Source organism: Polistes dominula, unplaced genomic scaffold (genome assembly GCF_049000335.1).
Source record: "Polistes dominula isolate Pdom_NZ unplaced genomic scaffold, Pdom_raw_medaka contig_82, whole genome shotgun sequence".
NCBI classification, from domain to species: Eukaryota; Metazoa; Arthropoda; class Insecta; order Hymenoptera; family Vespidae; genus Polistes; species Polistes dominula.
This window is the reverse complement of record NW_028301046.1, coordinates 6,360,001-6,374,861: the sequence shown is the minus strand read 5'-3', so window position 1 is coordinate 6,374,861 and position 14,861 is coordinate 6,360,001. Positions and strand designations below refer to the sequence as shown.

Sequence of the window (14,861 nt, the reverse complement as noted above, 5' to 3'; positions counted from 1 at the left end):
GAGAATACAATTCTTGATGTTTTTTTCTTGATTAGTTGCGAATAGAAAAAATATTTTATATAAAATAAAGAAAGAAGTTCTTTCTTCGACGATTCTACGTTTACTACTCGTAAAAGCGAGTTGTTTCTCGATTAAGAAAACTCTCGTTTTCCTTATTTCTCAAAATTTTGTATAGTTTAAACATTTATGAAGTGTATGGCCTTTAGTAAAAAAATCAATTTATTAAGCGATTAAAAGGCGTAAGCATATACTATTCAATTTTACCATCTTTTTCCTATTCTTTTCGCGAATAGAACGAGGAAAAAATGTTCTTACGATACGTGGAATGAGAAATAATTCCAATCATTCGAATATATTTAATTAATTTAATTGTTTTCATTTGAACGTGGGATTTTTCGAACAATGTCGTTGAATATTTTCTTTTTTTTCCCTTCCCCTTGCAATTTCTATAGGAACCATTCGGTTGCGCCGCGCCTGAGATTATTTCACTTGCCCCCTCTGTCGTCGCTTCCGAGTACTCTTTCGACCTACGACGATAAGGGCTATGACGACGATGACGACAACGACGATTATGCGAAGAAAGGTAACGACCGTGACTCATATGTTCTTTCACTAAATCTACCTCTTGTCACCTATTCGTCCCTGCTAATTATACAGTCCTTGTTCGTAGTTGTTCGGTGTATCTCACCGATGTGGTCGCATATACATGAATTTAAGAGTATGCTACAAATGATTAACGCTTTATATGTAATTTACTTTTTTTCATTCATTCTCTCTCTCTTTTTCTTTTTTGTATGCTTTGCACATGCGTTCTCATTCTCTTTCTTTTTCACAACTCATACATTTCTATAGAATATTGAACGATCTTTATTCATATCCTCTTCTTGCTAACTTTAACTAATGACGAAACGAATTGAACATGCTTTTACATGTTAACATCTTCCAAGCTCTCTGATTGGCTAATTTTCCCCTTTTCAGTTTGCAAGACCGTATTTATGGGTATGAGAAATGTGCGATAGCACAGGTTTCATCAGGGGCGCCATTGAGAACCCGGCAAAGCATAAAGAATTGAAAAAAAAATTTTTTTTAAATATATGAACACATACTTTTTTTCGTTTATTTCATTCTAAAGAGCATAATTTTTATTTACATTCACCAATATTTTTCATATTTAATTGAATTCATTCATTAAGAATATATTAGGGGTACCGAAAAGTAATCAAAATTTCTTTGATGAGTACACTCACATTTAGTTTATGTCAATAAAAAATCAAAGGACTTTTTAAAAAGGGAATTGAACAATTTCCTTTACGTAAGGCAAAAAATATTAGAAATTAATGAAAAAATTTTTTCTTGATTGGCGTTTAAAATTTCTTTAATAAATAGATGTTTTTCGTCAGCAAAGAAAAATTTTGATTGCTTTTCGGTCCCCCTTCGTTTCTCTTTCCATAACTACCAACTATATACCATAAGCACCTACATAAATCTACAACCTACGTAAATACATACATACCTAACATAGTTAATTACTAATTTTCAGGGAGTTTGTTCTTGCATTTTTAAAAATGTGTAAACGAAATTTTTGGCTTGCTTTTTTAAGGCACTTTTAAACTAACTTAATCGAACCATTTTCTACGGAGGTAGACACATGGTTTAAGAACGTGTTAAGATACGTGGTAGATTTCTATCGTTTGCATAGATAGATTTGGAACTCTATTGGTTATATTTATTTTAACACGATATTTCTACGGAAGATGTCGTTTTCGTCATACCAACAAAATGGTATTTCTCTTATTTGATATTTTTAATACGTTTAATGCCATGGGGGTTACTGGGGACCAGCACTCAACTTGGCAGTGACGCCATGGGAGGCATCGGTGACCGGTGAGCTCAGATTAATAGAAATATATTCCACATCGTGGCGCTACGGACAATCCCTGTAAAATTGGTATGGCATTCAACGTGTTAAAATCCTTATGACTGATAAAAAAATGAGAGAGGAAAAAATACAAAAAGACTATAATTATCAATCTACGTGATTTTATGCACGATTCATGAATGTAGCATAAATCGAAGAATATCTTATTATCAATCGTATAAGTATTATTGTGTAAACAGATCGAACGTAAAAATCTTGGAAAAATCAACACTACTATTTATACGAATGCATTTCTCCCCCTCTTATTTTTTCTGTAATTAAATAATCAATGTCAATTGCATATTGCGAAGATTTTATTTATTACTTTTCAAAAACAAAAATCATTACCTGTTAATCGTGATAATTATTAATTAATAAGAGCTTAATTTAATATTGTAGCTAAGAATTTTATATCCGAATTCTTATCGTTTCAATGAGACAATTTCATTTTCGAGATTACAACTTTGTAGATAAGACCAAGATATGCTGCGAATCATCATATTGTTGGTATTAACTGACTCATCAAATTGTTGTAGGCATCAGAAATAGGAAATGATTTATTATGTTTGTTGACTCTATTAACATGTGCATCAAATGATGATTCGGTGATACAGATGCACATGTAGATTTGTCTGTGAATGCAGGAAATTCTCATACCTCGATTCATCATCGAGGTCATATTATTTTGCGAAAAATGATTACTCGATGGGAACAATTGTAATTACAAGCTAATTGAATGCATCTGCTAAAGAACAGAAATGTGTGTTAACACCTTATTAACAATATTTTTTTACTTCCGCGTGTTACTTTTTTAATTATTTATGCATTTGCGTTTGTAATCGTTAAGTAAATTCTGAAAAACAGGATATTTGTAAGAAAAGAAATGATTGTCTTCAGGGTAATCGAGTATGTTTTGCGTTTTTATTATGTTTTTCTTTTTCATTTTATCAATGATCGAGAAATATTCCAAAATCGTTACCCGATAGCTTACGTGCCTAAGTGCTCAGTAGAGATTTGCGGATTAGGAATAAGAAAGATAAGAAAATTTTGTAAATTATCTACTTCAATGAATGAAATATCCGCGTCTCATCGGTTTAAACCTTTTTTTATGTTTATTTTGGAATACGTTAAAAGATTCGTACTCGTCTCAAATATCTCCCGACGTTTGGTTAATGTCGTGCCAAATTTCGATCATATTTAGAAAATCACGTCATAGAAACCGAGTCTGACTTCTTGATATTTAGTATGCGCCTACAAGGCTCGAAATGAATCATCGAAATTTTCTGAAATTATTTTCGTATGTAATACTATTTTAAGAAATGTATTTATTTTCGATGTAACGAAATATCGATAATTCGATGCAGCTGTTTAGTTCAAAGTTTATATTTCAATTTTTCTTTAAAAAATATTTGTTTTTCTTTTTTTTTATTCTACTCTGTTTGCTATCGAATTATTTCGTTGAAATGATTGAAAAATATTATATCGTTCGTTTGATAATCTCACGACAAGATCGAATACACGTAGCTTTTCGATCTCACGTATATACAATAATTTGATCGATGATACGTGAATGAAAAATAAAGATGTATTGAAAGTATTCTTTTGTCTTACAAGAGCAAATAGGCAAACCTTATGATAAATGCTTCCAGTCTATAGAACCATTTACTTACTTGATTATTGTCAAACTTATGTAATTATTCAACTATAAAATTGTACAAATTGTTATTAGAGTAGTATCGAATAGTATGAACTTCATTCGAATATCAACATTTCAGAGCTGGATTATTAAAATTTTTAATCACACTTTTATTGAGTTTGGAACATAAATAAATTCGCTTGCAAGTATGAATGTAAGAGAATATAACTAAACTCATTTATGTTACGACTCAATGATTTAATTATCAACGTAATCAGATGCATTACTTTTTGCATGAAGTTTCTTGGTTATCGGTGCGTTAAATAGCGTCATCTCGTTATCTTACAATTTGTAAAACAAATCAACTGAAGTTACATGAATCGATGTTTGTCTAATTAAGTGGCTTAAAATATTTGAGGAATTAAAAAATATATATTCTTTTGCTTATTGTTCTTAAACTTTTCATTACTTAGCGACCCATATAAGCGCCGTCAGGGTTGCGTAAAAGAATAATACATTTTAGAACTAATTAAAAGAAAATTATTTTTCAATAAAAAATATAAATGTACTTTATTTTTAAAAACTTACTAATTTTTCGTATAAAAATACTTTGAAAAATAAATGCTACGCGATATTTAAAAAAGAAAAATGTATGACCTAAAAAACTATAATAACAATCAGCGACTCATATAATAATTATTACAAACTTTGACAACTAATCGGAATACATTTGACAGTGCTGTTGCAATAGCCTTTAAGGTTATCTTTGATACTGGAACGATCGGATTTCTCATTTCTTGTTAAATTAAAAGTGTTGTGCTTACAAACATGCAAAAGATGATAAATACGAGAAGTAATAAACCCTCGTTATTGGTACACACGGAATAATACTAACATATTATGTTGATAGGCGGTACATTTGAAGTTACGTAAAATTAGTAATCATTTTTTACGTTTATATTAACAAATGATCGTCAACTAATAATGTAAAGAGAATAATACGTGCTTGAAATATTTTCATTACTTATCGATGCATGGATTATTTTATTATTCGTTAATTTATTAATTATTCAACGTTTAGAAATTCACTTGGATATTATTATTATTATTATTATTATTATTATTATTATTATTATTATATACAAGTATAAGATCGAGAATGAATTTGTGTGTTGATAAAAAAATTTTTGGTAACAGCAAAAAAGATAGGTCTGCCAGTTCCGATTAATTAATCATCTCGAAGCGCGATTATTATTTATGGCAGCCAGTTTGAAGATCTCTCCCTATGATCGTTCCGAGTATTATAGTGTCATTCTTTCTTTTTCTTTTTTAATTTCTTTTTTTTTCTTCTCGGAGGATCAACGAGGTCGAGGCCAAAGTTATTTCACGTATATATATACGTGATCATCGTATAATATATATGTTCATTCTTGCGTATATTTATGTATTTACTCCCTGTAGAGATATCAATCTAAACGATTAACTCGATCGACGAACCGAGTCATAAACGAACACGAGGACCACCATCTTACAATTAAATATGTCCCTTCGTTTCTTATAATTCTTGTCTGTTATAAGAAATTTACAGCAATGAACTTCTGAGTTCCTAATACCAACTAATAATAATAATAATAAAAGCAAAATAAACGCATGGGCCACAAAACAATTACACGGAAAACACTACTACACCACTACAGACGAAAATATAAACAAAAACGACACATACGAATGGCTAAAAAAAAAGGAAACCTCTTCCCAGAAACCGAAGGATTCCTAATCGCAATCCAAGATCAGATAATCTCAACAAAATACTACCTCAAATACATAATAAAAGATATAAACATACAAGATGATAAATGCCGGAAATGTAAACTAGTAGCCGAAACGATAGAACACATAACAGGGGGTTGTAAAATACTAGCAAACACCGAATATACGGAAAGACACAACTCGGCAGCAAAAATCATACATAAAGAAATAGTGAACAAATACAAACTGGAGAACACTATAACACCATATTACAAATACACACCAACAACAATAATAGATAGCGAAAAGTACAAACTATACTGGGACACAACATTACACACAGAAAAAACAGTAAAATACAACAAACCTAAAATCATATTTACAAACAAAGAAGAAAAGACAACGTACCTAATAGACATTACAGTACCAAACCACATCAACATCACACAGAAATACAGAGAAAAAATAGAAAAATACACACCACTTGTACAAGAAATACACAGAATATGGAAACAAAAAAAGGTGCACATCATCCCTTTCATCATATCAGCAACAGGCATTACACCGAATAATTGTAAACCACATCTCACACAATTACAACTAGACCCAAATATACACCAAGAAATACAAAAGGCAGTTATATTAAAAACATGCAACATAACCAGAGCCTTCTAAATTCAGGAGATTAAAGCTGTCAGACCTGGCAAGAGTCCTGTCTGATATGCTGATATGCCCGAGAAGTCGGAGAGAAATAATAAAATAATAATAATAATAATAATAATAATAATAATAATAATAATAATAATAATAATAATAATAATAATAATAATAATAATAATAATATGAAATTTATGGGAATTTAAATAGAACAAGAAATTGTACTTTCTTCTTGGACATTTTTAATTCAATATTTACATTATTTTAATTTTTTTTTTCTAGAGTATAGGGAAGATTGGTGTACGGTGTTGGAAGATATTTTGAAACTTTAATTACACAAACTAAATAATATTTTCATTAGATTAATTCCAATATTTATGAGATAATTTTATAATAATGCAATTATTTTTATCGAAATACTTTAAATAATTATATATGATAATTAGCAGCAAACAATTAGATAAAAATAAGGTTGCACGTGTGATGCAATCTATATGTTTTTCGTATGTTACATTAGACGATAACTTAAACTAATTGATTGCTTGTATGTTTTGCTATTTTGTTTCCGTAAAAAATTCTACCTATTAGGGAAATAATTTGTAAAACTCGCGCACAAATTCGTATGTCTGAGAATGACACGAAATAAGAATTGGAAATGAAGTCACTTCCTCTGAATTCCGATGATTCGTATCGATTTATTCGATATATAGAAAGGTTGTTAGATTCGTGATATAAACTTGTCAAGAGGGTTATTTTTTGACGAATTATTAAATCTTTTAAGATTATCTTACAATCGATCGTTTCGATCAGTTGAGAAAACAATTTGATCAATTATAGATAAGGAAAGACATTTAAAATTAAATGCAACTGTTGTTTGTGCTAAAAATTATTTAATATACTTTTTCTGTATCTAATTTAAATAATATGTTATCCATTTAATACTTTATTTTTTTACTTATTTAGATAATAAGTGTTATCAATTATTACGTTATTAGTACGTTATTGTTGTATATAACTTTGATAATCTCGTGTCATTAAAATATTTTGTTTTTTATTGAAAAATATTTGCCTTTTTTGCAACATAAAAATTATGTTAATAACAATAATAAAGAATTTACTTTTTGTTAGAGTAAAGTGATACAAAAATATATATAATTTTATTTTATTATTAATAAAAAGAAAGTATTAATATAATAACAAAAATCTCATTTTATGTATAAATAAGATAAACATCGAACATAGGAAAATAATAATAATAATAATAATAATAATAATAATAATAATAATAATAATAATAAATATCGTACCATCCATGATATCCATGTTGTCGTTTGGTGAAAAACTGTCTTCTTTCTTTTTGAGTAAATTGCAAAACTTGGTATTCTCCGATTTGAGATATAATTCACTTTCACGAAAAGAGATAGAGAAAGAAAGAAAAAGATGCAGCGTTTTTCAAAAATAATCAAAAACTACGGGTTTATCAGGCATCTCGAATCGACACAGCGTCTGTCTTTCGATTGGGACGAAACGACGAATACGTCGTGCATCGGCAAAAATGGTGCACTTAAATTCGATGCAGGTGACTACTTATCGGTACGAAGAATCGGTAAGCACTGATGAGGATATGCAATAGAAGAAAAACGCAGGAAGAGATTGGATATTCGTAAAGTTCTTCCGTTAATTTATTCCTTCGTTCGATATTGACAAAATAAAATAAAAAAAAAAGAAAAAAGAAAAAGAAAAAACCAATTTTTCGTTGTTTTTTTTTTTTTAAACGAATAAAAAAGGCACAAGAATTTCTTGATCTTTCGTTCGTATTCGATCAAAATCGTGTCTTTACAAAAGGCCACCACGCACAATTTTAATCGTCCTTGGTATAATGAAGTTGTTTATTTTTTCTTTTTTCGTAGAAACGGTGAAATCCTTGAGAAGAAACCTTTTCTCTATCTTATTTGTCGATCATACTTGATCAAAGATCGGTTAATATCCGGATAATGTGAAAACACTACAAATCGATTAGTATCGTTCGCTCGAGTTAGATCGTTTGATCCAGCGATCGAAGTCACCGTCATTCCTCCGATTGTCTTTGATAACAATGACTGATGATACGAAGATAATAACAAGAACTATAACAGCGTTATAGATAATAATGATAATAATAATAATGTCGACGAGAGAGTAGGAACAACAGGCTCGACGAACCAAGCGACACTGGTTCGTTCGTTCGTGCAGCTCGGCAAATGCTTTTCGAGCGTCACCACGATTCCAACTTCCGATTTCATACAACGATTGCGATTGGCTGAGAATATTCGTTATCACTGATCAACTTGCCATTGGAACTGTTATTTCAAGCGAATGCTTTATTTCTCTAATCGTTTTATTTTATTTCATTTTTTTATCATCTTTCAAACGTGTTGTTTCGTAATAACGAGCACTCGATGATGTCGGTCTTAGTCTAATGGCTAAACGATAAGAGAAAGTAAAGAGTATTGTGAATACCCGTGAAGAAAATACGTATATATATATATATATATATATATATGTGTGTGTGTGTGTGTGTGTGAGTAAGTGAGTGAGTGAGTGAGTGAGTGAGTAAGTGTATACGTATATATATATATAAGTACATACCGCCTTTCTCTTGATCTTCAACATTCCTTTGCCTGATCCACCGGTAGAAACTTATCCTTTTTCATCTTCTTCGTCGTTGAATCTATAAGTACAACCTGTACACCACTCATTCCATTGGATACTCCCTTCTCATATATATATGTATATATTATTTATTTTATTATATTATTTACGCGTACATGCGTTTATGCATGTATTTAACGTTGAAACTTTCATGTTTCGTTGAGTGATCTCAGCCGTGTCAGAGGATCATCGTCTTTACTGATATCATTTTAACTTTACCGACGAGAAACGCATAAATTTGTCGCATATCTTTCATCCAATTATATGTATATATATATGTAGCTTTTTAAATTCGAACAAGTCTTCTCTCCTAAGTTTAACAATTCCGTTTATGCTATGTTTCTCGATTTATTTTTAGAATATGTGTTTGTTCTTTAGATTTTATTTTAATATCTTTATTGGAAGTTATACTGAAATAGAGAAATAACGTTAATTATTAATCATTAATAAGGATAATAATCAGATAATTGATTAAATATCGAATAGTATACGACTCCTGTATGACAAAAGAATTTTAACACAATTTGTTTGAATAATATCTTTGTAAATATTCTATTTTATGATTTCAAGGATTTAAGATTTTGTAATATTCAAGAAAATTTGTTCTTTACTTTGAATCTACGTTGTTGAAATATTTGCACAAGACGACGCACCTTAATTTCTCTTTATCTTGTTTCCTTGTTTAATAAATATCGAAAAATGATAAATGAATAGAAGGAAATAAACGTATCTGTTTATTGTTTTTTTCTTTGCTGTTTTTTCGTGTTCCTTTTTAGGAAATATCATTCTGGTATTACCGATTACATTCGTTGCGATTTCTTTGTTCGTTAAAAAATGCATTTGTCATCGGCTTATAATTACGTTAACATTAGGCAATTAGATAAAATACAGGACATGAAATAATAATACACCGATAAAAATAAATGATTGTACACGACGAAGTAGAAAATAACTGGTCTTGTTACCGTTCGCTCTTTTATTCTCTACGAGAACAATGACATTACAATGCATTAATAAAAAGTAGAAGCGATGATGAATAAAGAAAAAATAAAAAAAAATAAAATAAAATTGAATAAAATGCGACATGAAAAGCGCACATCAATGTTCTTCCTTTTGGTCTATAAAATAAAAAAAGAAACTTTTTTTAGTTTAAAAAAATTATTAATGTTGTCTCGGTGCTAGCTTTTATGAAATGCGTGATTTTTGTTAAATAGTTAACATAATAATAAAAACTAAATATATATTAAAATTTTCTTTCTTTTTTTCTCTCTCTCGCTCTCTCTCATTCTCCCTCTCTTTCTTTCTTCATTTTTCTATCTCTCTCCCACTCTCACTCATAACATTAAATACGAAATTAACTTGGAAACTCTAGTTTTCCATTTATTTTTAATCTATACATGATCGATTCTGTGACAAACCGAAACACGAAATGTTCGAAAATTACGGTAAGAGTCCGATCACGTGCTTTTTTTCTTTCTCTCTCTCTTCTCTTTATTTCTTTTCTCCTTGGCTCGATACCCTCGTTGTAATTTTTTGTTCACTGATATACTAATTCGTAGCATTAACAAACGAGGAATAATTTAAAATGTAATATTATCTCTATATACATATATAAAAGATTATAAGCTGTATAAAAGAATAAATTCGATCGCTAATAATACAAAACAAAAAATAAATCATATACCCCTACTTAAGCAGTTTAAATATTTTGACGATTAATGTGAGGAAAAATGGGGGAAAACAAAACAAAAAAAAAGAAAACAAGGGAAAAAATAAAATTGCTAACTACCGTCGCATACAAATTTTTATGCCTTTTAACTTTATGGACCAGGCATGAAAAATTCCTTACCAATCGATTCTAGTGGAATCAGCGTGGGAAAGAAGTGTCGTGTCGTTCGTTCCTCCGTTTACGACGATCCGCTCGTTTGTCGTCCAACTCGTTCAAAATAAACCCAGTCCGGCATCCAATTTTGTAAAACGAGACGATCGTTTTCGATCTTCGAGAGATCTCAAAAATCTTTCTTCTTGCCCTTGTCGACGACAACGTTGTCGTGATAACTGATCTCTTGACCGGCCACAGCTGGATGAAGATAATGCGGCTCAACGTCGATTTTTTCCTTCACACCGGAATCCAGAACCATCGAATGATGAGGACCACGATGTAACATCGTCGTTGGACCGTGATGTTGTTGCTGTTGTTGTTGTTGTTGCTGCTGTTTGTTATTTTGTTGATTTTCTTGATGCCTCTCGTCCTCTTGACTAAGTTTCTTCAATAAATCCCTCAATTTATCCGTATCTATCTTTTCTCCAAATTTCGAAAACAATTTTTTAAAATCTATCTCATCTAAATTCTCCGAATCCTTCAATCCTTGCTTAAATAATTGTAAAAATCTTTCGTTAGCTTCTACCCGGTCTCTTGTGGTATTTTTCGACGAATTCAAATTAGGATTCAACAGAAGATCCGGCGTCTCATGAACAACGTTAACGTTCTTATCCAAATTTTCAACGGTCAACGATTGTAGTAAAGTATTGTAATCTGGTTTGATTCTAGACGTTTCCATGCATGAACTGCACGAACAATTGGTTATTATTTGTACCTTTTTCTGCATAGTCATTGGATTATTTTCCTCGTCCTTACAATCCAAGGTAACCTTGATCCCGAAAAAAAGTTAAAATAATTCGCTAGATTAATCATTAGATGTTTACAAAATTTTTCATTTCTTCCTTGAAACATTGATTTTGATGTGTGTTCATTGGAACTAAGATACCTACCGTATGCCAAACGCTGTCAAGAGGTTGACAGGAGTCGCAATAGGGTCTTATCAAATCACCAGGAGCGGATGGCTCGCTGTGGGGTACCATGTAAGAAAAACAAGCTCCAACGCACACGTTGTTATCGAGTTCTTGGGAAGAGCATTGTGGCCACGCGACTACCTGTTTGATAGGCGTTGTTTTGCACCAACTGTGCTTGTCTGGATAAAGTACTATGTTGTGGACCTGTAACGGATGATTAAAATGCTTGAAACAAAGATTCCAAGTAGTCAAGCAACAACGGTTCCTTCACAAAATTTTACGAACCTTGTGTTCGCGATGAGCGTGTAATAAATTCGATTGAATCAAGAAGAAAACGACAGTTGTCGCTAACTGCCACGCAGATCCCATGATCTCTGCAACAGAAGAAAAATAAAACTATCCAAGTGTTTTTTATATAAAAAGAAAAGTAAAGAATGTTATGTTATTATCAAAATTAAATGTACGACCAAATTATCAAATTTTTATCGTAAGTATTTGTAATTTAAGTTTGATAAAAAGTAAGATTATTTGTTTAATTAGAAAAAATGAAGTCATTATTGTTCATAGCAGAACATTCGATTGGATCGTAAGTATTGGATAATAAAAAATCCGATTTTGTTATTCGATTAGATAGAACAATATTTTCTGCTAACGTCGTAGAATATAAAAGAGAGTTTGGATGATTGGAATGCAAGGAAGGAGAATCGTTTTGACGAAGAATAGCTCGTCCGTCGTCATTGGTCGTTAAGTACCGGTTGCCGAGCCATAGAATAACACGGAATGCGTGTTATTTGAACGAGTCGAATTGCGTGTATCGAGAGTACCCTACTTGGCGAAGCTTAGATGTTTTTTTTTTCGAGAAAACCTATTGCAATTCGAAATACGTGCAACGACCGTGCATGTGCATGCCGATACTTTTTTTCTCGAATGAATGAAAGTGCCGGTCTCGACTTGAACGCCTTTTTCGAGGCCTTAGGTTCGACGACCGAGCCGAATTGCGTCATTGGATGCTTGCTTGCTTGTTTGGTTGCTTACTTGCTTACTTACTTACTTGTTTGCTTAGTTACTATCGTTTGGTCCTATTTTTTTTCATTTATTTATTTATTTTTCTATTTTTGTTTATTATTATTATTTCTTTTTTATTTACAATTCAGTCGGACATTAGCTGCAGTTCAGTACAAGTTAAATTACAATGTGTTATTCATAAATAACAATAAATGTAAGTACACTGATGTACTGAAATCAGTTGATGCGATCTTACGGAAAATAACTTTTTTATCATTGGTTATTTGTAAATGGTAATAGTAATGGACACAAAATAGATCTTTCGCATTGATTATGTCCAATTCATTCATAGATACATTAGGGTTTAGTTCTTTTTCGATCTCATACCTTATGCTCGAGTTTTAACTTTCCAAGATTTGGAGATAAGGAAAGTTCTCGTGTTGTCTGAAAGGGAGTTATAACTAAACCCGTTGTGAACGTTCCAGCCATAAATAGTGCTGGATTTAGGGTACCAGTGCTGAATACGTGATTCACTCTTTCCGGTGACATACCAATTTTTTTTTTCTTTTTTTTTTCTAGTCGGAACAACAAAGCCCAACGTTTAAAAGGTCGGGCTTTGGTCGTTATCGTGTTCGTGCTTCGAAGTAAGAATTCCTAGGCAGTTTAAAATTTTTTTTTTCTTTCTTTTTTATTTCTTATTTTAGTTAGAATAGAAATAATTTTAGTTTTTACATTGCTAATAATAAATTTTCGAATAGAAAATAATGATAGTTTTTTGTTAAATTGTTAAAACACGTAAAGGAAAAATTGGAATTGAAGATTTTCGAGATATCGAATTGAAAGTTTTGATTAGAAAATAGGACAATCGATTGTATGGAACACGAAATTCGTTTCTTCGTTGGTAAAAGGATAGGAAGGAATAGCGTGATTCAACTGGAATGGCATGTAAACGGATAACGCGCATTGAATCCCTTTTCCTTATCGCATGAGAATCCGTTAATTGTAATCACGATTTCATGTGATCGAATAAAGGTGACGTAATACCGTAGGACACGTGCACGCAATTTTAATGTTATTCTGTTATTCCACCTACGCGAAACGTCAACACTATCTCTCTACCGTTAAATTCACGACCGCGAATTGGTCATCGAATCGATAGCGCAGGTTAATGTCGATTCAGTTCGATTCTCGAACGTCGTCCCGTGAAAGTAAATTTTACGTAATCGGATTTCGTTCGTGTAAATTTATTTAACATAGTGAACTTGTCAAGAATAAAACGTACAAGCAAACGTAAAATCCTTTACGTACCAACAGAACAACGCAAAAATGTAACAAATAGTTTTATTTTACTTGTAGAAAAAATTCAATATGTAAATTACGATCGGTTCGAATGCCATAATATTTGATTTACTTTGTCGTAACTTTCTCTCGGAAAAAATCTACGATTCCATGCTATTATCTGTTATGGTAAAGATCAAACGTGAATTTCAATTTCGATATTCTATGGTACATCGGATTAGGTTCTTTTCGTTGAAATAAACGGAAAAAAGATTAGGGACGTTGATTTTTTCGGTTCTTTAGATTATCGATAATTCTGATCAATGCTTATAAAACGTGAAAGTTCGATGTCTCCTAGTGCCGTCTGTCTTAGTTCTAATCATTACCCATCCAATTGCCTTTGGACCTTGTTCGTAAAATTTCAACCAATAGGGGGAAGAGGATCCAAAGAGAAAAAGAGATAATGAATGAATAAAATAAAGAAAGAAAGAAAGAAAGATGGTATCGAGAAGAAGGATGGAAAAGGAAAAGGATCCAATTGTGAATTCAATTATGAAGAAGAAGAAGAAGAAGAAGAAGAAGAAGAAGAAGAAGAAGAAGAAGAAGAAGAAGAAGAAGAAGAAGAAGAAGAAGAAGAAGAAGAAGAAGAAGAAGAAGAAGAAGAAGAAGAAGAAGAAGAAGAAGAAGAAGAAGAAGAAGAAGAAGAAGAAGAAGAAGAAGAAGAAGAAGAAGAAGAAGAAGAAGAAGAAGAAGAAGAAGAAGAAGAAGAAGAAGAAGAAGAAGAAGAAGAAGAAGAAGAAGAAGAAGAAGAAGAAGAAGAAGAAGAAGAAGAAGAAGAAGAAGAAGAAGAAGAAGAAGAAGAAGAAGAAGAAGAAGAAGAAGAAGAAGAAGAAGAAGAAGAAGAAGAAGAAGAAGAAGAAGAAGAAGAAGAAGAAGAAGAAGAAGAAGAAGAAGAAGAAGAAGAAGAAGAAGAAGAAGAAGAAGAAGAAGAAGAAGAAGAAGAAGAAGAAGAAGAAGAAGAAGAAGAAGAAGAAGAAGAAGAAGAAGAAGAAGAAGAAGAAGAAGAAGAAGAAGAAGAAGAAGAAGAAGAAGAAGAAGAAGAAGAAGAAGAAGAAGAAGAAGAAGAAGAAGAAG

The 14,861-nt window shown here is 31.3% G+C and overlaps 1 protein-coding gene across 8 annotated transcripts in view; it reads right to left on the bottom strand.

Annotated features, from left to right (window-relative positions):
• Positions 1-7,106: 7,106 nt before the first annotated feature.
• Positions 7,107-14,861, bottom strand: part of LOC107068134 (uncharacterized) — a 17,640-nt gene continuing 9,885 nt past the window's right edge. For 4 of the 8 annotated variants that reach the window (XM_015324237.2, XM_015324241.2, XM_015324240.2 and 1 more), the window contains 3 exons: positions 11,730-11,818; positions 11,424-11,648; positions 9,363-11,302 (listed from right to left, as the gene is read on the bottom strand). In XM_015324237.2, coding sequence (XP_015179723.1) covers positions 10,661-11,302; positions 11,424-11,648; positions 11,730-11,813 — 951 coding nt within the window. In that variant the 5' untranslated portion in view covers positions 11,814-11,818 and the 3' untranslated portion in view covers positions 9,363-10,660. Of the gene's footprint in view, positions 8,671-8,767; positions 9,062-9,362; positions 11,303-11,423; positions 11,649-11,729; positions 11,819-14,861 lie in introns of those variants that run through there. The other 4 variants (XR_016177563.1, XR_016177562.1, XR_016177565.1 and 1 more) reach the window with 4 other exon arrangements.